Source organism: Candida pseudojiufengensis, assembly GCF_024610245.1.
Source record: "Candida pseudojiufengensis strain CBS 10847 chromosome Unknown scaffold10, whole genome shotgun sequence".
Taxonomy (NCBI): domain Eukaryota; kingdom Fungi; phylum Ascomycota; class Pichiomycetes; order Serinales; family Debaryomycetaceae; genus Lodderomyces; species Lodderomyces pseudojiufengensis.
In genome coordinates this window covers 55,661-82,869 of record NW_026261540.1, presented here as the reverse complement: position 1 = coordinate 82,869, position 27,209 = coordinate 55,661, and the positions used below count along the sequence as shown (strand labels likewise).

General features: G+C 28.8%; 14 protein-coding genes across 14 annotated transcripts; 6 read left to right on the top strand and 8 right to left on the bottom strand. All coding sequences in view use genetic code 12, as the record gives it.

The window, feature by feature from the left end:
* Positions 1-105: 105 nt before the first annotated feature.
* Positions 106-1,350, bottom strand: NPT1 (nicotinate phosphoribosyltransferase; the record flags this gene model as incomplete). Its single annotated transcript, XM_051759933.1, has 1 exon — positions 106-1,350. The coding sequence occupies one exon, from the start codon at positions 1,348-1,350 to the stop codon at positions 106-108; it is 1,245 nt and encodes a 414-aa protein (XP_051612135.1).
* A 506-nt stretch (positions 1,351-1,856) lies between these two features.
* On the top strand, positions 1,857-2,819 carry HLJ1 (type I HSP40 co-chaperone; the record flags this gene model as incomplete). The annotated part of the gene is made up of 1 exon (XM_051759932.1): positions 1,857-2,819. The coding sequence occupies one exon, from the start codon at positions 1,857-1,859 to the stop codon at positions 2,817-2,819; it is 963 nt and encodes a 320-aa protein (XP_051612134.1).
* A 272-nt stretch (positions 2,820-3,091) lies between these two features.
* PRE5 (proteasome core particle subunit alpha 6) lies at positions 3,092-3,925 on the top strand (the record flags this gene model as incomplete). Its single annotated transcript, XM_051759931.1, has 1 exon — positions 3,092-3,925. The coding sequence occupies one exon, from the start codon at positions 3,092-3,094 to the stop codon at positions 3,923-3,925; it is 834 nt and encodes a 277-aa protein (XP_051612133.1).
* Positions 3,926-3,984: 59 nt separating this feature from the next.
* On the bottom strand, positions 3,985-5,919 carry KGF55_004969 (Hsp70 family ATPase; the record flags this gene model as incomplete). The annotated part of the gene is made up of 1 exon (XM_051759930.1): positions 3,985-5,919. One exon carries the CDS (start codon positions 5,917-5,919, stop codon positions 3,985-3,987), a length of 1,935 nt encoding a protein of 644 aa, XP_051612132.1.
* A 146-nt stretch (positions 5,920-6,065) lies between these two features.
* Positions 6,066-7,394, bottom strand: KGF55_004968 (uncharacterized protein; the record flags this gene model as incomplete). The annotated part of the gene is made up of 1 exon (XM_051759929.1): positions 6,066-7,394. The coding sequence occupies one exon, from the start codon at positions 7,392-7,394 to the stop codon at positions 6,066-6,068; it is 1,329 nt and encodes a 442-aa protein (XP_051612131.1).
* A 1,079-nt stretch (positions 7,395-8,473) lies between these two features.
* Positions 8,474-9,271, top strand: KGF55_004967 (putative tRNA acetyltransferase; the record flags this gene model as incomplete). The annotated part of the gene is made up of 1 exon (XM_051759928.1): positions 8,474-9,271. The coding sequence occupies one exon, from the start codon at positions 8,474-8,476 to the stop codon at positions 9,269-9,271; it is 798 nt and encodes a 265-aa protein (XP_051612130.1).
* A 21-nt stretch (positions 9,272-9,292) lies between these two features.
* On the bottom strand, positions 9,293-9,820 carry KGF55_004966 (chaperone; the record flags this gene model as incomplete). The annotated part of the gene is made up of 1 exon (XM_051759926.1): positions 9,293-9,820. One exon carries the CDS (start codon positions 9,818-9,820, stop codon positions 9,293-9,295), a length of 528 nt encoding a protein of 175 aa, XP_051612129.1.
* A 322-nt stretch (positions 9,821-10,142) lies between these two features.
* KGF55_004965 (uncharacterized protein) lies at positions 10,143-10,598 on the top strand (the record flags this gene model as incomplete). The annotated part of the gene is made up of 1 exon (XM_051759925.1): positions 10,143-10,598. The coding sequence occupies one exon, from the start codon at positions 10,143-10,145 to the stop codon at positions 10,596-10,598; it is 456 nt and encodes a 151-aa protein (XP_051612128.1).
* Positions 10,599-11,516: 918 nt separating this feature from the next.
* ACB1 (long-chain fatty acid transporter) lies at positions 11,517-11,859 on the top strand (the record flags this gene model as incomplete). The annotated part of the gene is made up of 2 exons (XM_051759924.1): positions 11,517-11,547; positions 11,636-11,859. The coding sequence occupies 2 exons, from the start codon at positions 11,517-11,519 to the stop codon at positions 11,857-11,859; spliced, it is 255 nt and encodes an 84-aa protein (XP_051612127.1).
* A 73-nt stretch (positions 11,860-11,932) lies between these two features.
* Positions 11,933-12,922, bottom strand: KGF55_004963 (flavin adenine dinucleotide transporter; the record flags this gene model as incomplete). The annotated part of the gene is made up of 1 exon (XM_051759923.1): positions 11,933-12,922. One exon carries the CDS (start codon positions 12,920-12,922, stop codon positions 11,933-11,935), a length of 990 nt encoding a protein of 329 aa, XP_051612126.1.
* Positions 12,923-16,187: 3,265 nt separating this feature from the next.
* Positions 16,188-21,044, top strand: NIK1 (Nik1p; the record flags this gene model as incomplete). Its single annotated transcript, XM_051759922.1, has 2 exons — positions 16,188-16,190; positions 17,190-21,044. 2 exons carry the CDS (start codon positions 16,188-16,190, stop codon positions 21,042-21,044), a joined length of 3,858 nt encoding a protein of 1,285 aa, XP_051612125.1.
* A 106-nt stretch (positions 21,045-21,150) lies between these two features.
* Positions 21,151-22,191, bottom strand: DCC1 (Dcc1p; the record flags this gene model as incomplete). Its single annotated transcript, XM_051759921.1, has 1 exon — positions 21,151-22,191. The coding sequence occupies one exon, from the start codon at positions 22,189-22,191 to the stop codon at positions 21,151-21,153; it is 1,041 nt and encodes a 346-aa protein (XP_051612124.1).
* Positions 22,192-23,498: 1,307 nt separating this feature from the next.
* KGF55_004960 (uncharacterized protein) lies at positions 23,499-23,900 on the bottom strand (the record flags this gene model as incomplete). Its single annotated transcript, XM_051759920.1, has 1 exon — positions 23,499-23,900. One exon carries the CDS (start codon positions 23,898-23,900, stop codon positions 23,499-23,501), a length of 402 nt encoding a protein of 133 aa, XP_051612123.1.
* Positions 23,901-25,732: 1,832 nt separating this feature from the next.
* Positions 25,733-26,860, bottom strand: DFI1 (Dfi1p; the record flags this gene model as incomplete). The annotated part of the gene is made up of 1 exon (XM_051759919.1): positions 25,733-26,860. One exon carries the CDS (start codon positions 26,858-26,860, stop codon positions 25,733-25,735), a length of 1,128 nt encoding a protein of 375 aa, XP_051612122.1.
* Positions 26,861-27,209: the final 349 nt, after the last annotated feature.

Here is a 27,209-nt window from a genome sequence, read left to right as displayed (position 1 = left end):
AAAGATCATGAAAAATAATTCACGCTACCAACGAATTTCGATTCTACATATTGCAACTATGTATGCATCCTTAATAAATAATTATGAACCTAAAAGCCTATATACCTACCACCGATGAGACTCATCACCTTCTTCCCAGACTCTTTCGGTATACCCCAACTCCTCTTTGACTTTTTGGACCGTCTTCGCATCTCCTGTGTTTTTCCCGATATTATCACTAATTTTTATAGACGGATTACCATTTGCTTCCTTTATCTTTATCACAATATTCAAAGGCTGAGATTTTTCACCCGTTGTTAAATTTTTGAAATCATTCGTAAAGTAAGTTCCGATTCCAAAAGTACTTTTTAACCCTAGGTTTTCAGCAGTGTGTTTAAATTTGATACATTTCTCAATATTCAAGGAGTCACTAAAACATATTGTTTTTGAATTTTTAGGAATACCTAATTTTTCATAATGTACTGCAATCTTTGCAGCATACAACTCCGGATCCCCAGAATCTTGTCTCACTCCAGTATACTCATTGACATAAGGTGCAACAAAATATTTTAAATAGTTGTCAGTACCAAAAGTATCAGTTAACGCTAATCCGGCATATTTTGCTGTGAATGTGTCAATCCAGTAATCCATGGCTAATTTATTTGCGTGTAAGTAATCTTGAGTAATTGACGCTATACCCATATACCATTCATGTGCAACAGTACCAATAGGGTGTAGGTTGTATTTCATAGCAAAGTATACATTTGAGGTACCAGCTACTTTCTCATCTGAAACATCTTTAATTGCCTTGATGATAATTTCTTGAGCTTCAAAAGAACGCCTTCTTCTAGTTCCAAATTCACTGAAATTACATCCATTCTGTATTAATTGTTCTGCCTTCGATTTTGCGATTTCATATTGATTATTGTAATCCCAATCAGTATCTACAAATTTAAAATATGCCTCTGAGATCAATGCCAAAATTGGTATTTCATACAAAATTGTTTCATCCCAATTCCCAACTATCTCCAAACCAAAATTTTCTTCATCTGACTCAATATAATTAATCTGTCTTTTAGGATCAAATTTAAAACCTTTCAAATATTCTAAGTATGCTTTTGGTAATTGGGGTAAAGTTTTCTCCAAATATTGCAATTCTTCATCAGAAAACCTCAAATCAGCCAAATGATTGATTTGGTTTTTTAACCAATCAACTGCTTCTGTGTTCAATTTCATTTGAGGAGTTCTATTTGTATAACCATATTTAACAGGTACGTTTGGGAAATTTTTGTGAACCGCAGCATGCATAAATATCTTATATAAGTCTGTATCCAACAAAGAATTCACAACGTAGTTCGTTGAGTTAGCCATATTGAGATATAAGTGGAATGATGTTGTTGTCGTTGCAATACTATTGAATGACTAATTGCTGCGGATCTTATTCTATGATTTAAACTGATAAGTAAATAAATTTGTTTCAGTTTTGGTAGAGTACTTTTGTATCATTTAGTGTTAATACATGAGAAGTGTTTGTTGAGCGGTGATACATCGGAACCTTGCTTTTAAATTCATACCGATCAATGCAAAGACTTATTAGATCGATTCGATTATCACTATAACGTACTTTAAACAACAGCATGATAACAACAGGAAGAAGGGTTCATTTAGTGCGCACTAAAGTTTATGAAAACAGTATTGAATAATTTGTTTTAAATCTAATTTTTTTTGTCTGTAGAAATAAGATTATGCCACTCTATTAAAAATAATTAAGTTGAATCTTTAATATTTCATGAAATAATTAATCGAAGAAATCAAACCACCAATACGAAAACTTGTATACCCTACTCATTAATTCAAATCACAAGTGTATTACGGAAATGTCATATACAAAAGAACAAGAAGCAATTGTACTCAAAGTTCTTTCGTATAAAAGTCATCAGTTTTATGAAATATTATCAGTTAAAAAAACTTCTGAAGAAGGTGAAATAAAAAGATCTTATAGAAAACTAGCAATAAAGTGTCATCCTGATAAAAATCCACATCCTAGGTCTTCTGAGGCTTTCAAAGTAGTTAATAAAGCATGGGAAGTCTTGAGTGATCCTCAGAAGAAAACTATATTTGATCAAACCGGTTCTGATCCGACCTCGAGGTTTTCTGGAGTTTCTAATTCTAGTTCTAGTCCATTTGCATCTGGTAGATCTGGATTTGCAAGTGCTGGTAGAGGCGGGCATAATGCTTTTGAAGAAGATATATTTAACATGTTCTTTGGTGGAGGAGGACAAGGACCTACTTTTACATTTGGAGGAAATGGATTTACTTTTCAATCTTTTGGGGGAGGACAGGATCCTTTCATGAGGCATAGACGTACAGCAAGAAGAACGGCTCCAAGACCAACTCAACAATCAGGAGATTCACCACAACCACCACAATCACTTTGGGAAGGATTAAAAGGTTTATTCCCAATTCTCATTATCCTCATTGTTCCTATATTATCAGCTTTATTTTCAGACGACTCAACCCCAGACTATTCATTCACACCTAGTAGAGAGTACAACATAGAAAGAAGAACGCCACGTCATGATATACCATTTTTTGTGAATGATCAGTTTACTAAAAAATATGAAAACAAATCAAGAAAGCAATTAAGAAATTATGATGTAAAAGTAGAGAACTTATTTATACAAGATAAAAGGGCGAAATGCTCAAGAGAACAAATACGAAAAGATCAATTAATAGAAGATGCAATTGGTTGGTTTTCTACAGATACGGAAAAACTAAAACAAGCTGAAAACATGCCTATGCCCAATTGTGACGTTTTGAGGGCTTTGAATCTTATATAACGCTACCTTTTAAAGTTTTCTATTTGATTAGATATATGTATACTTCCATCGCATGATTATATTTTATTCATATATACTGTATAAGTTAATTGTAGAATTTGGATGTGTCGATATAGATCAACCATAGAATATGGTAGCACTCGCGGTAACTTTTGTGTCTACTTTTCAACAATGCGAAAAAAGTTAAACTCACATTTTGAATTATATAATCCCTGTAGTGGCAAAATTCATCCAAGTTTGAACCATTTCCCAATCAATTGATCACCCAAGTAATGTTTAGAAATAATTACGACAACGATTCAGTGACATACTCACCCACTGGAAGATTGTTTCAAGTAGAATATGCATTAGAAGCCATTAAACAAGGAAGTGCTGCAGTGGGATTGATTTCTAAAAATCATGTCGTATTGGTTGCATTGAAACGAAATGCAGAAGAGTTAGGATCATATCAAAAGAAAATTATAAAAATTGACAATCATATGGGAGTGGCGTTAGCTGGTTTGGCACCTGATGCAAGAGTTTTATCTAATTATTTAAGAAAACAAGCAATGCAATGTAAAATGATTTTTAATCGTCCTATACAAACATACAAAGCAGCTTTAACGATAGCTGATAAAGCTCAAGAAAATACTCAAAGCTATGGATCAAGACCTTATGGTGTGGGGTTATTAATTGCAGGTTATGATGAAACCGGTGCTCATTTATTAGAATTCTTACCTTCTGGATCTGTATTAGAATACTATGGGGCTGCAATTGGAGCTAGATCTCAAGCAGCAAGAACGTATTTGGAAAGGAATTTGGATGAAATTAAATCAAGTGAGTCCACTGAACAATTAATAACTCATGGATTATATGCTTTGAGAGATACATTGAGTCAAGATGTAGAATTAACTTCAAAAAATACTAGCGTGGCAATTGTTGGAAAAGATCAGGAATTTGTAACATATGATGGGGAAAATGTTCAGCAATGGCTAGATAAATTAGATTCTGTTACGAATGAAAGAAATAGGACGAGTAATCAGGGTGATAATGATGAACAACCTTCGGAAGATCAACCACCACAAAACACTGATGAAAGTGGTGATAGAATGGAAACTGACGAATAAAGTAATACACAAAAGAAAAAATGTCAAAAGCTTACATGATTGTATTCTATAGCCTCTATTTACAATTTGTTTTCCCCATTTTCTTTCACCTTCTCCTTTTCCTGTTTTATGGCGACTTTTTTTATAGCTTCCATGCACTCCTTTTGCATCTCATTAAGTGTATCATTAAGTACTTTGGGATCTTTCAATTTATGATTCCTAATGTTGTCAATCATTTCTTTAGATTTTTCCATCAATCTTTTGATTGATTTAACTTCTGACTCTTCCATTAGCTCACCAAACTGTATTAATGCTATTTCAGTATCTGTACATAAAAGTTCTGCTCTTGAAGCATGCTCATATAATTTTCTCATTTCTTCATCCTGCTTTTTGTTTCTATTACTTTCAGTAATCATTCTTTCAACATCAGCATCTGTCAATCCTACCTCAGTTACTTGAATTGAGACTTTATTAGGTTTCCCATAATGAGGTGAGTCCTTGGGATAAGGTGTCTTATCAGACGCACTGACACTGATTATCCCATCAGCATCAATCTCAAACTCCACTGCAATTTGTGGAGTTCCCTTTGGACCTTTCGGTATATTTGATAATTTAAAATGACCAATCAATTTATTGTCTTTAATCAACATTCTTTCCCCTTGATATACTCTTATTTCCACTCCTGTTTGACCATCAACTGCTGTTGAAAACATTTGCTCTTTCTTGATAGGTACGGCTGAATTTCTAGGTATCAAAGGACTAAAGATACCTCCGTATGTTTCAATTCCTAATGATAGAGGAGTCACATCTAGCAACACAACATCTTTAACTTGACCTGCAAGTACTGCTCCTTGTATTGCAGCTCCAAGTGCAACAGCTTCATCTGGGTTCACTGCAGTACTTGGCTTTTTTCCGAACAACTCTTCTACAACTTTTCTCATTTTAGGCATTCTTGTCATCCCTCCAACCAACAAAACCTCATCAATATCTTTAAATTTCAAATCAGCATCCCTCACACATTTCTTTACTGGCTCTATTACTTTCTCGATCAATGGTAAGGTCATCTCATCCAATTGGTCTTCAGTCAATGTTATATCTAAGTGTTTGTCTCCATGAATGAAAGGAATTTTGATCTCCGTCTGGGGAACCTTGGATAACTCAATCTTCGCTTCTTCTGCGGCCTCTCTTATTCTTTGAACAGCTAAATGATCATTGGATAAATCAATATCATATTTTTGTTTAAAATCATTTAGTATATAATTCATTAAAACAATATCAAAATCTTCACCCCCTAAATGTGTATTACCATTAGTAGCTCTCACTTCAAAAACTCCATCCTCAATTTCTAATATTGAGATGTCAAATGTTCCACCTCCAAAATCGAACACTGCAACTATACCTTCTTTTCTTGATTTGTCACATCCGTATGCTAAAGCAGCAGCTGTGGGTTCATTTATGACTCGTAATATATCAATCCCTACTGATTTGCCTGAATTTTTCGTTGCTTGTCTTTGACTGTCATTGAAGTATGCTGGAACAGTCACGACTGCTTGATTAATATTTTTCAAATCCAATTGCTTTTCAGCTACATCTCTCATCTTATTCAAAATTAGCCCGCCAATTTCTGATGGAGTTATTTTCTTGTTCTCGGAAGTTTGTAAAATTGCATCTCCAGTTTTATCAGGTATTATTTTATATGGTACATTTCTTATATCTCGTTGAACCTCTTGATCTTCAAATTTTCTACCAATTAATCTTTTTGTTGCAAAAAATGTATTTCTTGGATTGAGTAAGGCTTGTCTTTTAGCAGGTAATCCAATTAAAGTCTCGTCACCTTTGAATGCCACAATTGATGGAGTAGTTCTTTTACCTTCTTCATTTTCTAGTATATAAGGCTCATTACTTGAACCAACGGTGGCAACAGCTGAATTAGTTGTTCCTAAATCAATTCCCAACACATGCTTGAATCTTCTTAAAATCAAATTAGTACCTCGTCTTCTGGTATTTAGTAACATTTACTATGAGTTGAATTGTAAAGATCCTATTAATGACATCATAAAGATTTAAGGATTACTAACAGAAAAAGATAGAAATTTTACTACCAATTGAGAATATGAATCGTAACTAAATGCTCACTCAAGATATTTATACAACTATATATCTATTTATATGAAATAAATTTGAGAGTTCTATTGTCAAAATCAATTCTTAAAGCTTTAAAGCAATTTAAAAATAAATTGTTAAATCTTATCAATGCAATCAAAGATATGATATCATCTGAGTCCTCAAATTTCCAAGGAACTATATTCTCATTCGATACATTCTCAATACATCCAGTGATATTATAAACTTTTTGGTGGTCTCCAATTCGTCTTAGAACTATACCATAGCTAGCTCTGGTCTTCACAACCTCGCCACGAGATTTAGAATCAAATTCTTCAATTGCATAGCAAATTCTTCTGAATGGATTGGATGTGCTAATAATATCTTCAGGATAATTTTTATCACCAGTGGAATTACTCAACTTGAATAATATTTGAACAGATGTGGTCATAAAATCTGTATTCGAATAGCGGAAATCCAAATTATCTTTGATTCCATTTTCGATCTCTACAGATCTTAAAGATAAAAACCTATTTTCTTGGAGGCATTTATAAAAAATCCAAAGTGATTCAACGTTTAGTTTTGATCTTTTAAAGTTTTCGCTATTCCCAAGTCTTTCATAGTATAGTTTCTGGTTTATTATAACGTAAGCAAAACTTCCTGCTATTATGCCTGATGTGGTACAAATTGCATGAGTTAAACTTGTTGATGAGACGCCAAAATTAAAGGAATCCCAAGTCTCATAAATCACTTTTAAAACAAAAGCATAGACTACCCATGAACAAACTTTCCCATGTCCATTATACAACTTCATAATGTCCATATGTTCAACGTAAGGTTGATTATGATTCACTGTTTTAGCCGCCAAGACTGATAGCATACTCCTTATACAAGTATCCAAATACAACAAAAACAACTCTTCAATAGGTATTTCATGATAGTACGGTAGTATTTTAGGTAGTATCTTATTCTTCATTATCATTTTCCAATCATTGATAAAGCGGCCGCGATAGAAAAGACTTCTATAATTTGACTCTTCCAGTAGACTTGCATAAAACAAAACTTTCTCATAAACTATTGGAGATAGATTTGAAATGTCGAAGGATTTCATATGTTGTGTCGCTATCTCATAGAATTGACTGTGGATGAAAAATTGGACAATACTAGCCTTTTCAGTTGAGATGTCAAAAAGCATAGACTTCTGCACCGAAGTGTCAGTCAAATTTTTGGGGCAAATTCGATTAAATGTAAAGTCATACTCCGCCTCTATTAAGCAATTCCACACGTGAAATTCTTCTGTTCTCATAATTTTCAACAAAGCTGGTAAATAATATGTGTTTTTACAGAACTCTTCAATCCTTGAATAAGAACTACAAAGTAATTTCATCAATAGTGTGATAAGTCCTGTAGGATCTGGCATAGCCGTATCTCTCAAGTTGTTCAACTTATGTTGCAATTCTAACTCACAATGATAAAAAATCTTGCATTCGTCGAAATAATTTGAAACTTTCCTTTCTATCTCCAACTGGTCAAAAAGTGGTTTAATTGTTTTGTTATAAACAACATGCCAAAAATATGGGTGATATAATTTCTGTCTGAGTAATTTATTTACCTGATATAGACCAAAGACATCTTTTAAGTCAAGACCACCTACATCTATTATGTGAAGAATTAAGTCTAGTGGTAACGTCAGCATTTATATCTCTGATTATAGGTAGTCATATGGTTAAATGATTGTTGAGATCATGTGTTTGCATTATCATTAAACTATTATGTTTTCTATTGAAAATTCTTACACATTTTTGTGTGTGAATATTAAAACTGAATTAAGTGGTAAGAAATAATGCACAAAAAATATATGCAATACGTACCTAATTTGGATCACATTTTGGAACATCTTGATACAGTATTCCTATCTAATGCCAATGGAGTGCCGTTGAACTATTTTGCTTTGCTCGTCATTGATTTACCTAACGCTTCAATGCTCTCATTTTAGGTTTTCTTGAATGTGTCATTTACGTTACTTCAATCTTAGTTACCAACATCAACTAGCTCTATTAAGCTATGTGAAAACTTATGTTGAAAGACAGTCTCAAAATCAATAAGGACCGGGATTATTAGTAGATGAGGTTGTATTACACGTTGTACTCAGTCATAGCCTTTTCTGTAATTCCCAAATTTCATACCATGAAAATGGTCCCAAAACTTTATACGTTCAGGATCAGAACTTTGACTGTCGCTTTTTCTACAACCATTTACAATCTAATTCAAATTCATCAGTCTATCTTAATATCTTCCGTGCAATTAAATATTCAAGCAAGAGATTGAAATTCGTTTGTAGAGATTGCAATATATTTTGCAGCCAATTTCCAAACTTAATAATCAACGCGAAATTAGACTAAAATAGGAACTTTTTTTTTTCAATAAGCAGAGTCATGATGGTTACTACAAATCTGAATTTTGAAAATGGCTAAAAGAAAACATATAGAAAATCTGAAAAGTTCGTCATATAAGAAACAGAAACCCAACTCATCAACCACATTGGATCCAAATACGTCAGGGATATATGTAACGTGTGCAAGAAACAAAGAAAAATTGGCAATAGAAGAGTTAATGTCAATACTTTCAGAGAAAGTAGAAGACTTGATTGAAAAACTGGACGATGAAGACAATGACGAAACCAAGAAAGAGTTGTCAATTGAAGAGAAAATCAAAGCTGAACTTCTAGAGTTGGAAGTAACTACAAAAAATAAAAAATCAAATTTACTACAACCAAGTAAACTAGATTGTGAATGTGTAGTATTTATCAAAACTAAAAAACCCATAGATCCAGTGAAATTAGTGTATGATATTTCAAAAGATTGTTATAATTCTGGAGTAAAAAATACAAGATATACTCAAAAATTAACTCCAATTACTGATTCATGTTCTGCAACTGGAGAAAATCCAACAGAACAATTAAAATTATTATCTCAAAGAATTTTAAAACCTCATTTTCATAACGAAAAAGATCAGAAACCAATAAAATTTGCAATACAAGTATCTAGGAAGAATTTTAGTATCTTAACTTCAGATGAAATTAAAAAACTTGTGGCTGAAACCATTGGTCGAGATCATAATCATACAGTTGATTTAAAAAACTATGATAAATTGATAATTGTTGAATGTTATAAAACCAATGTTGGAATGAGTGTTGTCGAAGATTATTTGAAATACAGTAAATTTAATTTACAACAAATATATGACAAAACAATCAAATCATAATGAAGATTTTGGAAAATATTATTAATTATATAAAATTTGTGGACTTGGTTTATAATCCATCCAAGCTAACCAATCTGCTTCTGTATGAGGTATTAATCCCATTTTGTATAATTTATAAACTCCGATACTCATATTTAAAAGTTGCAATAAAATAAATACACATTTTGCAATTAGAATCTCTTTGAAGTTATCATTACTCTTTAATTTTGAAAATAATGGATTAGTGTCGTTAAAGATACTTTTAATTGGATTCCAAAGTAACATTAATGTCATTGTAACTGGTATCATTTGTAACGAATTACCGGTCATATAACTCATGAATGCATTCATTGGCACTGATTTTGCGGGACCACTTGCCAATTCCCAAATTTTCTTCGATTTTAGTGTTTTCATTTCATTCGAATCCTTTTTTGATATCTTATTTGATGTTGTTTTACTTACTGATGAATTTGAATTCGTTATATATCCAGGAGGTGAAGGTAAAGAATCTGAATTAGGTGAAGCAAATAATTCGGGTTTTAAAATTTCGTCATATCTTTGATTCGTCATATTAATCAACTGGGTTAGAATGGTTAGATTAGTAAGTTTGTGTATTTCACAATTGCAATGATATAATTTTGGTCAACAGTTTTGATCTTGAATTTGATTTCGATTAAACTTTGGCTGCTGAATCTTTTTTTACGAACAAAAAATAAGAATTGAAGGCACATTTAGCTTGATAAAAGAATCATATAATATCACACAATTGCTACAACTACTGCATTCTGAATACTCCATTAAATTCAATTCATATAGGTATCTCACCATAATCTGAGAGTTTTATATCATCACTACAATTTAAATACATTCAATTGCTTATTTAATTCAAATAATGAATTCTACATCATCATTTAAAGTCAATCCATTGAATAAAATAATAGGTCTATCGGTAGTACTATCAGTGGGTTTTTTACTAGTGATACTAGCAGGTATATATGGAAATTGGTTTCCAATAATAATAGGTTTAATTTTTGCTGTTGCTCATTTACCTATAGTTATAACGAAGTCTTTAACAAATTCATCAGATTACGATTTTAATTTTGATCAATCTACTACAAATGCTAATATAATTGTTGAATTTGGACAATTTTTATCTTCATTTTTATTAGTTACTGGGTTTTATTTACCTTTTATATTACACCATTCATTAATTTTAACTAGAATGGCAAGTATATTGACGATTATTGGGGGACTTTTAATTTATGCAACAATTTACACTTTTAGTCATTATTTTGATGATACTTATGAAGATGATGGATTGGCTGACCTAGGTGGAGGTGTTATATGATTTTGACTCATTATTATAATTCTATCACCACCACGTATCACCTAATATTTAAGATTCAGCAAATGAAGTTCAAGGTACGGTCAATTTTGTCATATACAATGCTCATTGGAAATGAAATTAAATGCACGATAGATTGTCGGATATCTTTCTAATCCCAAAAATCTACATCGATTTGGAAAACGATTACCATTCAGTTCAAATTCTGTATTTTGTGATTACTAGTCATTATAATATTGTTTCAAATGGAGAACATCAATAATTAGGCATATACATATATCAACTATTTCTATGTTTTAATAAAAGAACAAGTATATTTAATTCAATACACGCATGCAACATTAATTTTAGTTTTCAGTTCTAACAAATGAAGTCCAGAATTCGAATCATAAACTTCCTTACGTAGACTTTGTGTATTCTTAATCATTTCAAAAGATCCTACACATTCTTTTAGAATAAAGTATCTGAGCAATTCTCATGTGTCACTTGAAACGCTTTCCGCGTTGAACAGAGTTTTCCTTGCGGTAATGCCTAGGATCGATCGACCTCTGTTTAATAGCTTGGCGTATTAATTCAAATCTTGTAAAAAATTAAGCGTGATGTAGGGGGTTGAGTTTCCCCATATTTTGCATTCAAAACAACTTAACTCCTACAAGACAACTCAAACCTGAACACATTATTTTTTCGAATTCGAATTTGTATATTCTAACCTAATCGCAATTCAAGTTCCTTATTTAAAGGAAAAGTATGGAGATCCTTTGATTGTAAATTTAAGGAGTTACACAGCTCACTCAATTTAGTGTAATAATTTTAAAATAAATTCAAGTTTGATATTTTTATTATTATTGCCAACAAACTAATTTTAAAAAATCAAGTTTTCTTACTCAAATAACAAACTCAAATTGAACTAATATATACAAGATGGTTTCAGCAGAATTTAAAGAAAAAGTATGTATCAATCAATTCCTCAATTAACTTGAATTTAAATTTCACAATTTAGAAAGAATATAAATATTAACAAAACATAAAGGCAAATACAGTTTCAAATTTAAAAACAAGACCAAATGATGATGAATTATTAAAATTATATGGTTTATATAAACAAGCTACAGCTGGTGATAATACTACTCAAAAACCAGGTACTTTTGATTTTAAAGGTAAATATAAATGGCAAAGTTGGAAAGATTTAGAAGGTACTTCTAAAGAAGATGCTGAAAAACAATATATTGAATTTGTTAATGAATTAATTGGTAAATATAATTAGAATAATTGTTAATTTAGAATGCAAAAGAAGTGAATGAATGAATATATACAAAGAAAGCTATATTATGACGTGTCTATAATTCTATTAACCATTTTTTTACATTTTCATAAACTACAAATGTGATACAAGTAGCTGGAAGAACTCTTAAAATATTTGCACTTAACCCTTTATAAAATGCTGATATTCCACCTTCTTTAAAATATAAATCTTTTATTACAGAACTTATTGAAATTTTTTTTGAGATTTCTATTGTACTTCTATAATTTTGTAATCTACTTTTAACAACTTGAGTTGGATAAAAAATTAAAGTACTTATAATTTTGGAAACTGCTGAAGTATATAAATATTGCCATGTAGTCAACATATGTAACTCGTGATGATTTGAATGTAAATTTTTATCTTTTTTGGAAACAATATAATTCTTTAAATTATCATATATGGTAATTTGTAAACTTGCTTGAAATACTTGAAACATACTTGGTATACAACCTTTCCAAAAACTTAAAATACCTTCTTGATTAAGCATTTGTTTTATTCCATCAATTGTTGATTTGTATGCATTTTCAGTTGTTTTGGAACTTGATAATATACGTGTTTTTAAAACCCAAATAGGATTTGTTAAAATTGAAGTAGATATACCTGCTAAAGTTGAACTTAAAAAATAATTGATTGATTGATTTCTTAAATTTAAATTCTTCTTAAATTCAGCATATAATGAAAAATATAATCCCCATGCTGATATATTTCCTATAAGATTTGGTGTCAAACCTCGATAATATTGAGCTAAATAATTCATAGGAAATGGTGTTTTACATCGTTGATGTTTTAAATTTAAATACGTTGATGATCTTGCATCTTTATTAAGTTGTCGTATTATTTCAATCACTGATTGGAAAGGTTTTGATCTCAATTCTAACTTGTTATGGTTTAACTGTAGTCGAATTTTCAAAACATCTAATGGATGTGTAACTATAGTAGTAGTAAAACCTGCTGCTAAACCAGACAAAGTTTCAATCTGTCTAGATGTGAACTTTTGTTTTCTATGATGCCGTATCTCGCCCATTATTGTTTATATTTCTTGAATGATATGATATAATTGTGTTATTGAAGACGTTGGCTTGTCATTTTGTTTAGTGTTTGTGATGATTTGAAGAGGTAACGGTTTTATCAAATTGAAAAAAAATTACGAATTTGTAATTTTAGTATTTTCATAAATTTTGATGAAAATATGCCAAAAAATCGAGAGGTGTTAAGACTGGCCCAGCTTCGATCGTAGGGTCAAAGACTATGACATTAGGGATATATCCTTTTGGAAAACAAAGAAGCTAAGTAGACACCGGTAGAAATTGAAAATTTGACCGTAGGCTCCATTAATCAACCCATTTATCAAGAAATCCCAATGTACACGATAATACAATTCAAGAATTATGTCTTGATTCATAATCTTGACATAATAGTATGACTTCGAACTCGTCATATTCACTAGCAAACTCCGTTTATTTATCCTCTATTTAAACAAAAATCACAGGTATGCCAACAATATGTATGTACAAGATTCATCTAATCGAACTGTTCCATTTTCATCATTTCATTTTCCAAAACGTAAAATCTGTCATCATAAACTCCTTAATTTCTTATTTTTGTTCCAATGCACAATTTAAATCTCGATCAAATTTAAGCTGATGGGAAAGGAGATAATAAATTTAATATAGATGGTTTATTTGATGAAGCAGACCAACCTAAATATAATACTAAAGGAATAAAACCATAATGAGCAATTGTTTTTGAATAATCTAAAACTTTTATTATTCTTTCTTTTGATTCATCTGATAATGTTATTTGATATCTTTTTGACGATGTTGATTCTACCATTATTTTGCTTGTTATTTGTGTATATGAACTTTGAAGGGATATGATTTTACTAAAGTGGATCTTGAATTAAATGATCTCTATCATTTGCTTTTGAACTTTTGATAAATTTTTTTTTATTCTATGTATTGAAAAATTACCACGACCAGAATAGATTGGTGTATCGAAACAATAAATCTAGTAGTATCATTACTTTTGACGTCGTTTTATAAATCATGCGTGGTAAAAACCCGCTTTAAGAGAGTACTGACGCGTTGTTTCAATTTTGTTGTTTAAATTCATGGTTAAAATCTAAACATGCGGATCTTGTTCGACTTTATCGACCAATTTTGCAGCTAATTTTATGATATAATTACAGTAAATAGGTAATATAACTTTATCTTGAGGAACTTGCATTAATTTTTCTAAACCAACTCGACCTGTAAAAACATAATATCAGAGTCTAAAATAAGCTATGCAAATACCTCTGCATTTTTGCAACGGTCGATATAGTTAGGATTAGTTTTGTTGAAGCTGGTTTCAAAAATACATTCGTACCTCAAACATCTGTACCGCAGACCTCCGTACTGCAAAATTTGGAACATCTCAACTGCAATAGAAATTGTATCTGAGTATGAGTTTACAAATTAACTTGAAACTAAGTTTGATTTTTAGGTCGCTCAAAAACTGGAAATATGCAACTTGCTTCGTAAATACTAAATGTAATTTTCTCATTGCTCCTGAGATCTTGTACTCATTTAATTCTTCTTGAGGTAGAAATAAAATCAAATTTAAGAGAAAAAAAATGGATACGCTAAAAATTTGAAACGTTGTTTCATCGTATTTAACGTTCGACTATATCTATAACATTTTAATTAAAACAAAAGTGATAACTCCACATTAAAAGTTTATGCTGTTTGACATAAATGAAAGACATAGTCGTAGAATTCGAAAAATGTGCTCGAATTCATAACATCGTTGACGTCGGATATTTGAATATACAGTCAAATCGGAAATTTATCCTGATAATTAATTTTATTTTTATGTTTTACGACATAAATATAATGCGACTTTAGAATTAAATTTATATAGAAAAATTATATTAATTATCAAGAATTGAACTAACAAATAATCCAGATTTTGAAATAATAAAATCATAAATGTTAATTTAAATTTTCTCGCTGATGGACTAAAAATAATGCGCAAGGTTGGGGCGCAAAGAGCATACTTACCGGAGGAAAAATTATTCTGGGAGAGCGAGAAAATTAGAATGAAGGTTTAGGATTTTATTAATTCAAAATCAGGATTTTATTTTAGTTAATTTCTTGATAAATTAAATTTATCTTCTTCATAAATTATTTTCAAGAGTCGTATTTTTATCGTGTCGTAAAACACAAAAATAAAATATTTAATCAGGAAAAATTTCCGATTTGACTGTACACATTGGGAAATAAAGCCGCAACAATTCTTGTCGATCAATCTCTTCGTTAAAGCTCCAATCAATTGAGCATTGACAAATCTCCCAAAGTGAATAACATTCAAAATAGGATAAATTATTTATCTCAAATAAATTTGAAATTAGATACAAGGTTTAAAAAATTTTTTTGTAAAAAGTCATGCTAATTCGGAGTTTTTTTCAATTTCGAATTCAAGTCTATTTTTTCAAAAATTTCAAATAGGCAATAAAGCCGCACGAGTAGATCTGAATCTTACTTTTGTTCTATCAAATTAGCTATTAATGAATACTTAATTTAGGTGTTGATACTAATTAAAATTTGACGGTATATTCAATTTGTAAAGATTGTTTGCACTGAGTGAGGTCAAGACTTTGAATTCATTAGGGGAACTGCTATACTTTGAATGTGTGTGATTTCTGTTACCTGCAGTATTATTATGGATTGAGAACGGCTAAATATTTTCATAGACTATCCTTTCAATACATAAACTTAGCAAAAACAATTTAAATCACTCATACAAATAACGTTTGAAAGCTTCTAAGTTATAAAGTGAAATTTAGAGAATTTTGAATTTGAATAATTCAAAATTTTTACCCCAAGTTGGATGGTCCGTCACCAGCACATTTTTTATGTAGAAAAAAATTACGAAAAGGGAAATTGAAGATTTGTTTCAAAAGAAAAAAATGATTATGAAGCTAAAAAAATCCATCAGATTCACGAAATATTTTCAATATTCCCATACAAATAACATTCAAAATTGTTTGAAGAACCTTGTGATGTAGTTGAAAATAGTCATCTAAAACCATGAAATAGTTTTTTATCCTTTTCTGAACTAGGGGTCGAATTGTCAAGTTTCAAAACATTATCTATTTGTGTAAATAAAACTATGATTTCGTAGACAAATTGGAAAAAAATAAATTCTCGTCAAAATTTGTATCAGTTGTACTTCAGATGGAGCAAATATAGGCATACTTTGCTTCAACAATGAGTTAAATCCACCAACCATAGTACGGTTAGTCCAGAATGGTTGATTCGAATCAAAAGAAATTAAGAGTTTTTTCCCACTTGGTTTTATTGTTGATGATACGTGAATCTGCTTATTTCAATATCAAGATTTGAACTGTTGATACTACCATTAAAGTCGTGTACAACTCGTAAATTTATAAAGATTAACAAGGGACCAAATACAAATAATTATTGAAACAACATCAATGATTTTTTTCATTCTATTGTATGTTTAACTTTTTTTTCAATAAGTTTTGTTTTGGTAATCCGATCCAGTCAGAATTTCATTTAGTTTTTGAAAGCGTGTTGTTAGTATATCTTTAATGGTGGTTTGTCTAAACAATAATATATTAAATGTATGACATCATACTAACATTAAAATGAAACATTGATTTATTAGTAGCCAATATTGTAAACAAATAAATTTATTTAGATAATAATTTCAGGTACCAACTAATATATATGTCTATTTCTATAACATGCTAGTTTTCACAATATGATGATGATGATGTTGACGAATGATTACTACGCTAATAGCTATACTATCTCAATAATTTAATTTCTTAGTTCATTCTTAATTGTAAATATCTCTATTGTTTTTAGAATATGTTTCGTATTAAATTAATTAGAGTAGAGTGAAACTAAAAATAAATTTTTCCCCTTTCTAATGATAATAATTTTTTTAAATTATCTCAACATTTATTTACAACCAATTTAATACTAATATATCATTCATAATATACATACAACTCATAAGGATTGATTGTTATATCTTACATTACCAAAAAGGAGGAATCGTCATATACTTCTTATTTTGTTCACACAATCAATCGATTTCAAGAAGTTTAAAGGATTTTTTGTTTCTTTGTTTAACCTTTAAAAACTTTATTTACTTCCCATAATTTCATTGATCCACTTCCCTTTTTAAATAAACTTCTTTGAGATCATTCAACTATTAAAAAGAGAAGTTTATATAAATAAAATCTATTCAAAATTATTCCACCAGTTAAAAAATTGAAGTTATCTTCAACTTCATCAACATCAACTTCAACTTCAACTTCATCACCTCCAACATCTTCATCAGATTCATCTTCAATATCAACAGCATCTTCTTCATCAACATCGGAAACTACAAATAGAAAAGTTAGTAGTAATAGCACTCCATCTCCAAACACATTCAATCAACAACAACCACAACCACATCAAAATCAATCTAATTATTCCTCACCTGTAGATTCAAATTTTAATAATTTTAATTTAAATATAAATTCACCAATTTCACCATCTTTTAAAATAACTTCACCTTCATCATCAACAGATTCAACAACAGAAGATTCTTCTTCAATTCCAAAAATGTTAAATTCATCTTATTCTCAAATTGAAATATTAAAAATTTTACAAGATCCAGTATTATATCAACAAAAACATATGGAAATTAGAAATGATTTAATAAAACTTTTTAATCAACAAGATTTAATAATAAATGATAATAAAAATGAATTAGAAGTTTGTAAAACTGCAAATAAAGCTTTTAAACAAGCTTTATCAGAAATTGGTACAGTTGTTATATCAGTTGCAATGGGAGATTTATCAAAAAAAGTTGAAATTCATTCAGTTGAAAGTGATCCTGAAATTTTAAAAGTTAAAATTACAATAAATACAATGATGGATCAATTACAAACTTTTGCTAATGAAGTTACAAAAGTTGCAACAGAAGTTGCAAATGGTGAATTAGGTGGTCAAGCTAAAAATGAAGGTAGTGTTGGTATATGGAGATCATTAACTGATAATGTAAATATTATGGCATTAAATTTAACAAATCAAGTTAGAGAAATTGCTGATGTTACAAGAGCTGTTGCAAGAGGTGATTTATCAAGAAAAATTAATGTTCATGCTCAAGGAGAAATTTTACAGTTACAAATGACTATAAATACTATGGTTGATCAATTAAGAACTTTTGCTTTTGAAGTATCAAAAGTTGCAAGAGATGTTGGTGTTTTAGGTATATTAGGTGGTCAAGCTTTAATTGAAAATGTTGAAGGTATATGGAAAGAATTAACTGATAATGTAAATGCAATGGCTTTAAATTTAACAACACAAGTTAGAAATATTGCAAATGTTACGACTGCTGTTGCAAAAGGTGATTTATCAAAAAAAGTTACAGCAGATTGTAAAGGAGAAATTTTAAATTTAAAATTAACTATAAATCAAATGGTTGATAGATTATTAAAATTTGCTTCTGAAGTTACAACATTATCAAGAGAAGTTGGTACATTAGGTATATTAGGTGGACAAGCAAATGTTCAAGATGTTGAAGGAGCATGGAAAGCTGTTACTGAAAATGTTAATTTAATGGCAACAAATTTAACAAATCAAGTTAGATCTATTGCAACAGTTACAACAGCTGTTGCTCATGGTGATTTATCACAAAAAATTGATGTTCATGCACAAGGTGAAATTTTACAATTAAAAAATACTATAAATAAAATGGTGGATTCTTTACAATTATTTGCTTCAGAAGTTTCAAAAGTTGCAAGAGATGTTGGTATAAATGGTAAATTAGGTATTCAAGCTCAAGTTAGTGATGTAGATGGTTTATGGAAAGAAATTACTTCAAATGTAAATACAATGGCTTCAAATTTAACTTCACAAGTTAGAGCATTTGCTCAAATTACTGCTGCTGCAACTGATGGTGATTTTACAAGATTTATTACAGTTGAAGCTTCGGGAGAAATGGATGCTTTAAAAACAAAAATTAATCAAATGGTTCTTAATTTAAGAGAATCAATTCAAAGAAATACAGCTGCAAGAGAAGCTGCTGAATTAGCTAATAGTGCAAAATCAGAATTTTTAGCAAATATGTCTCATGAAATTAGAACTCCTTTAAATGGTATTATAGGAATGACTCAATTATCTTTAGATACAGAATTAACTCAATATCAAAGAGAAATGTTATCAATTGTTCATAATTTAGCTAATAGTTTATTAACTATTATTGATGATATATTAGATATTTCTAAAATTGAAGCAAATAGAATGACTGTTGAACAAATTGATTTTTCATTAAGAGGTACAGTATTTGGAGCATTAAAAACTTTAGCAGTAAAAGCAATTGAAAAAAATTTAGATTTAACTTATCAATGTGATTCTTCATTCCCAGATAATTTAATTGGTGATTCATTTAGATTAAGACAAGTTATATTAAATTTAGCAGGAAATGCAATAAAATTTACAAAAGAAGGAAAAGTTAGTGTTAGTGTTAAAAAATCAGATAAAATAGTTGAAGTTGAAGATGATGATAATGATAAATTATTATTAGAAGTTTGTGTTAGTGATACTGGAATTGGTATTGAAAAAGATAAATTAGGTTTAATTTTTGATACATTTTGTCAAGCTGATGGTTCAACAACAAGAAAATTTGGTGGTACAGGATTAGGATTATCTATATCAAAACAATTAATTCATTTAATGGGAGGAGAAATTTGGGTAACATCAGAATATGGTTCTGGTTCAAATTTTTATTTTACTGTTTGTGTTTCACCATCAAATATAAGATATACAAGACAAACTGAACAATTATTACCATTTAGTAGTCATTATGTATTATTTGTATCAACTGATCATAGTAATGAAGAATTACAAGAAATTAAAGATGGTATAATTGAATTAGGTTTAAATCCAATTATAGTTCATAATATTGAAGATGCTAATTTACAAGAACCAATAAAATATGATATTATAATGATTGATTCAATTGAAACAGCTAAAAAATTAAGATTATTATCAGAAGTTAAATATATTCCATTAGTATTAGTTCATCACTCAATACCTGAATTAAATATGAGAGTTTGTATTGATTTAGGTATATCATCATATGGTAATACACCATGTTCAATAACAGATTTAGCAAGTGCTTTAATACCTGCATTAGAATCAAGATCTATTTCACAAAATCTTGATGAATCTGTAAGTTATAATATTTTATTAGCTGAAGATAATTTAGTTAATCAAAAATTAGCAGTTAGAATTTTGGAAAAACAAGGTCATAAAGTAGAAGTAGTTGAAAATGGTTTAGAAGCTTTTGAAGCTATACAAAAATCAAAATATGATGTTGTTTTAATGGATGTTCAAATGCCAGTAATGGGAGGATTTGAATCAGTTGAAAAAATAAGACAATGGGAAAAAAAATCAAATCCAATTGATTCATTAACTTTTAGAACTCCTATAATTGCATTAACTGCTCATGCAATGTTAGGAGATCGTGAAAAATCTTTAGCGAAAGGAATGGATGATTATGTTTCAAAACCTTTAAAACCAAAATTATTAATGCAAACTATTAATAAATGTATTCATAATATAAATCAATTAAAAGAATTATCAAAACAAAATAATAATAATAGAACTTCTGATTTTGCAAAAAAATTAAAAAAAAATTCATCAATAAAATCAAATGGTTCATCAAGTCCTCATAATGGTAATAGTAATGGAAATAATAGATCACAAAATAGTTCACCATCAAGACCTTCATCATCATCAAGTAGTATAAATAATGGATATAATTCATTTCAACAACAACAATATAATTCACTGTCTCATTCACAACATCATCAACAATCAAATCTTCCCCCACATTTCACACAATCAAAATCATCATCATCAATAAATTTAACATCAGATGGTAAATTAAAAGATTCAAATTCAATACCATCATCATTAGAATCTTTAATAAATAATCCTTTATTAAATAATATGATTAGACCTCAAATGAATAATAGATCAATGACTGAAAGTACTGTATTACAATATAAACTGAATCAAATTACTGAAATTAATGATAATGATGATAATATGGATATTGATAATGATAATAAATAATTTAGAGAGTTTTTAATTTTATTTACTTTTACTTCATAATATATAATTTAGAGAATAAAACAAAACTTTTGTAGCTTTTAAAGAAAGAACGTGATATTTCTTTAAATTATCTACTACAAACAATAAATTTTGAACCAATTTTTTTCTTTTTACCATATTTTAAAATAATTGAATCAATTTTTTTACCACTCTTTATAAAATCACTAAAGAAATATAAAATTTCATCATATTTCCAAATAGGTTCAATTAAAATTAATTGTTTAAATTTTATAATTGGATCTTGAGATAAATTTTCAAGGGGAACATATTTAATAAATTCAATTTTATTAATTGTCTTTGTTAAATAATTACCTCTAAGGGAAGTTATTGATAATGAAACATTATAAAATGAAGGTAATGAACTTTTCCAATTTAAATAAAAATCATTTAATTTTATTTGATTTTCTTCTTCAATTTTTAATTTTTTTAATTCATTTATACCAAACCAATTTATAATTTTTTCATCATTTAATTTATATTTATTATCTTTAGTAGTGATTGTAAAATTTAAAAATATTGAATTTACAAGATTTGAATCATATGATATTTCAATATCTTCTTTTCTAAATTCTTCTAATTTATTTTTACTGATTAAAAAAGTAATTAAATCATATAAAATTTCAGTTATTAAATTATTTGAAATTTTAAATACTTGATTTTCAATATTTATATAATTCATCTCTATCCATAATTTTTCAAATTCAAATTTTGAACAAGGACTTAAATTAAATAATTGTTGTTTAGTTAGTTTCTTCGTAATTTTCTGTATTGATTTTTCATTTTCATAAATTGGTATATCTATATCACTACTATTAATAATTTTCCCCAATATTTCATTTAATTCATATTGATAAAAACATTTATCATATCCTATTAATTTATCATTTTCATGACGCATTAATAATATAGTATTTGATTGATTATTTTGTCTTAATTTAAAAGTTTTATCTTCTGTTACTAACAATACATTTCCATTATTAGTTGATTTTAATTGTAAATTATTCTTTAATTTTGATAAATGTGATTGAAGTTGTGGTGGAAGTTGAATTAATTTGTATATGTAATTATCATTTTGTCGTAGTTGTTGATATACATCTAATTTTGACATTCTTTTGTTTCGATGATCTTGTTGATGATAGTATTTGGTTGAATGATGTGGATTAGGAATGATATATTCTAATATTTAAGACGGGAATTTTGAAGTTTTAAAGATTTAAAAAAAGTAAATAACGCGTCTAATTTTGTGTGATTTTTTTAATTCAATACTTTTGATGTGACTTTTTTTTTTTCTCTCTAATGTGACTTGTCTTTACTAAGTTCTTTTTGATCTGGTTCTAAAGTACAACACTTTATTCTTCCGATTGGTACTGATGGTCCTTCCAATGTTGCTTATTTTGGTGCAAATTCTTCAGTTACATTATAATCCTTCTCGAACTTGGCGTTGATAATTGAGAAACTTGAAATACATTCAGCAAATTTGTTGCTAATTCAATCAACAACCAAAACGACTTCAAAAGTTATCAAAATTTCAAAGAAATCAAATCAACCTCAACCGAAAATGGACAAAACCTAAAGAGAAGCATCGTCAACTATGGCGCAACAATTGGATTCAAATCAAAAGGGGCAGTCCAAAATTCTTAGGGACAAATTTGTTGAAAGAGAGAGGTTTGTTTTTCATTTCTTAATAATCAAGGTCAAATTTGAAAAGGATGATATTGCATCAAGAAGAATTTACTTAAAAAAGTATTCATCAACTTGGCACCTTAGTTCTCGTACGGATGGTACATATTAGTTCGGTGTAACATCTACCAATTCATTATAGGAAAGATTATCATTTCAAAAATAAGATTGGATTTAATCTACAAATAAGAAGATAGGATCTGAAAATTTTTTAACTTGGTTATGTGATGGATACTTTCCTAACTAAATAAGGAGAAAACGATTAAAAGGTGTACCGTATAATCATTGATTTACCGGAAATAGTTAATTTGTTTTATAACGGATCAAGCTATTGAACTCAGCTTCATCATCTTACTCTTTAATAATCACTAAATACCTGTGCAATTAATTGAAGTGCAAATAGCTAATGGAACATTGTTGTAAGCGTCATTTGTCATTCAAAAGGATGTAAATGATTTGTGATTTGAACAGAAACGTACAAATTTTTTACATTCTTGAATCATTCCACTAACCATAACAAGTCACACATAAAAGGAAAAGTGGGATGGTTTGACATTCTCGAACAAATTTATTTGTTAAGGTCTCAATATTGGAAGGTCATGATAATGAACCTAATGGTAACGAATCTTATTTTATTGGACCTTTTTATCAACAAAATACAATGAGAATATCATCATTAATTATTATGTTATCCATCGTGATATTTGAACTTTTTTTAAAAAAATTTATTTCCACTTATTCACTTGAACGTTCTAATTGAGCAGCTCTTGATGATGAAATTACAGCAATAAATATAAGTATGCTTACAATAATAGCTCCAATTTTAGGTAAATGAATAATATATGTAAAAAATATTAATAATAAATTTCCAATAAATAATAATAAAATTGCATAAATATGACTAGGAGGCACAATATAATTCCAAATTGATTTTGATTTTTTAGATGAATAAATTTCATTCAATTCATTCCAACTTGATTTAAATTTTTGAGTCATATTTTGTTTTGGATTAGATTTAAGTAAAATTATAGTTGTAAATATTAATATGATGAATGTAAGCATGATATTCCATCCCATAAATCCTATATTGATTCCTTGTTTTGAAAGAATATCAATTCTTCCAAACTTAAGCGTCATTTTCACGACCTAGTCTGTAAAGGATTTTAACAATATCAGTCTGAATACTTGGAATTGAGTGAATATTAATTACTATGGATGAACTTGGATTGACCTTTCGTATCCATTTTCAACTAAATATTATTTGATTGTTTGATAACTCCGGAAATTTAAGGATAAGAGTTAGACTAATAAATTTAGACAGAGCAACTCTACCATGTGGGATTGATTTTTTTAAACCACATTTTAATTTTATATTACTGTTAGTTTTAGAGTGTTTTATAAGTTATATGGATGAATTCCCATGGGGAAAACTAATTGCTTTCATTCTTCTTTACAATGTAATCACCTAGTCAAAGCTATGGAAATTAATTGTACAGGAGCAGTTTGAAAATTGGGAGGTAAAATAGGCATAAGCAAGTCAATCAAGCAAACAGAAGGGCACAACGAATAATGATATTTAACACCAATAGTTATTATCTAAGTATTATGGGAATAGTAGAGTGCTGCATTCAAAAAACCAACTGATTCAATTCCAAAATAAAATTATATTTCAATTATTACAATTTCAAATTCATACTATAATTATAATCATTTGAATGGCATGGCCCTAGACTCATGTGTTAGTGCTTTTGAGTTTTCTCTCATTTGAATGCAAACAATCAAGGACAACACTAAATACAAACAGGTGGAGCAAGTGTCTTTAGTCAATTGTGAAATCAATTCATTCTGAAAAGAATCTATTCAATCCCTTGATATCAAGAGCTAGTCATATATATTATTGGCCTAATCACAATTAACATAATGCATACAAATCGATCAAAATATGTCATGAGATTTAATTGCAAATCGCCAAATAGATTCAAATATATTTACATTAATATTGCATCATATTAATATAGTTATGTTGGATATTATCGAATGCTTTCTTTAAGTCTAATAGCAATATATTGTACTGTCGTCATGTATGATGTTTGAACGATCTGGTTGTAATTTCAAATTTCAATTTTCACCTATAAGTCTGACAAATGTATTCATTAACAAATTTGAGGGAAATCGTTTATATTATCATTTGAATATGTTTGTTTTAAGTATTAATGACATTTAAATTTTAGTGATATGTGATCAACATTTAAGGCATTTTCATTTCATTTAAAGGAACAAAATGACGACAATATGATATCTTGAAATTAGGCACAGCTGAAGTCTTTGATATCTTTCAACATGACTATATTGATGCAATATAAATGTAAATGGACACTTTTATTTACTTCAATTTTAAAGATACTTTGGGCTTGTTTGTTTGATGCATACCTCTGGGTTGTAAAAGTTCTTGCATGATATGAATTTATAATGTTTTGCATGGATTTTTCATGATTCATCTAACTAAATACATTACAATCCAATCATACAAAAGATTATAATTTCGAATCACGCAGAATTTGTCACAAAAATGATGTATTCATCAGACAGATAGGCCAAAAAATTGTAAATCCTATCATTTTGAAATATATCTGATTTAAGTATTTAATGTTATGTGATGAATTTGTACTTTAGTCTAACACTTATTAGTACATTTTCGTAATATAAATTGGTCTACTTGATGAACTGGGCTCGGCCTAAAAATTTAGAACTTATTTGGAAGGTAAATATCTGCTACAACTGACTAGAATTTAAATAGAAAAATCAAACTATAAACTTCTACTTCTCTACAACTTCATCAATTCTACAAAAGATAAACCTCTCTATAATCAAAAAAAAATATTCAAAATTTAGTGTAAAATATATATTTGAAAATGTATTAAACATCATCTCTTTATACTATCTTTCTAATCTAACTTAATAAATATAGTTTAAAAATTAGAACCTTGATTAATATTTCTATCTCTAACACCTAATTCACCATTAAAAAATTCATCACTACCTAATTTTTCATTTTTTCTCCAAAAAGTCCAACCATTTTCATTATTCTTGTTATTACGTTTTTTCAAATAAAATAATATTATAATTAATCCAATTAAAATTGATCCACCAACTCCAACTACAACACCAACAACAATTTTATTTGTTTGTGATAATCCTCCATTTGAATCATTATTTCTATTTGTTGAATTATTCAGGGATGAATCTGATGTTGGATTTGATGAAATTATTGATGTTTGTGTTATAACTATTGTTGAACCTCCTTGAACTGAACTTAATGTTGTTACTTGTCTTGATACTGATGATGATGATTCTCTTTCTGATGAACTTGAAGAAGATGATGAAGATGATGATGAGGAAGAACTTGAAGATGAAGTAGTTTCTGAAGTTTCTTCTGCTTCTGTGGAACTTGAACTTGAACTTGAAGAAGATGATGATGAGCTGGAAGAGCTTGTAGTTGATGATGATGAACTACTAGAACTACTAGCTGATGTCTCACCAGTTTCAGAAGCAAATCCATTTGATGAAGTTGCAAAAGAAGAACTTTCAAATCCATTTTCAGTAGTTGAACTTTCTATAAATGATGATGAACCACCATTAAAAGAAGATTGTTGATTTTGTTGAGATGATGATAAAAATGAATTAAATGATGAAGATTGATCAAATCCATTATTTGATATACCATTTGATGAAGATTGACCTCCATTACCTCCAAATCCAGTTGAACTTGAACCTGAACCTGATGTGGTGGTTGTATTATCTGCTCTTTTTTCATGATCAATTATAATTTTATTGAAATTTAAATTTTTAAGATTAAAACTAAAATTACTTATTGAAGTATTATTTTCTAATTTTGATATATTTTGTAATGAATTTGTTGTTGATGTGTATGTTGATGAATTTGTTATAAATTGACAATTTGAATTATTTAAATAAAGATAGATTAAAGACAAGAAAATTCCTATACTTAATATACTTTTAAAAATATATGATTTAGTGGAACGATTTGTGTTGTTTGGTATTTCATTTATTGAATGATAGGGTATTTCTTTCTCCATATTTGAATAGTTATGATGTATGTATCTATGTAAATTTATTCCTCCTGGCAAAGTTCAAAGCTCGTATATATTTAGGTATGAGTCAAAATCGTATAAATTGTGGATTTGGAATCCCCTTTTACTTGACTGTCTAGTAAGTTTTCAATAGGGTAGATTGTTTAAAAGTTTGATACTTGTAAAGTTCTATACTAAAATCCAAATACCAATCAAAATTCGTTTAAAATTTCAAAATTTCTATCTCCTAAAATTGGTGTGGGCTGTGATAAAATAAAAGAAATAGATGGAATGTTGAAAGTTTCTTTTAAATATGTGTGAGTGTGAGGTAGTTTAGGTCTGGTTTTTTGATTTA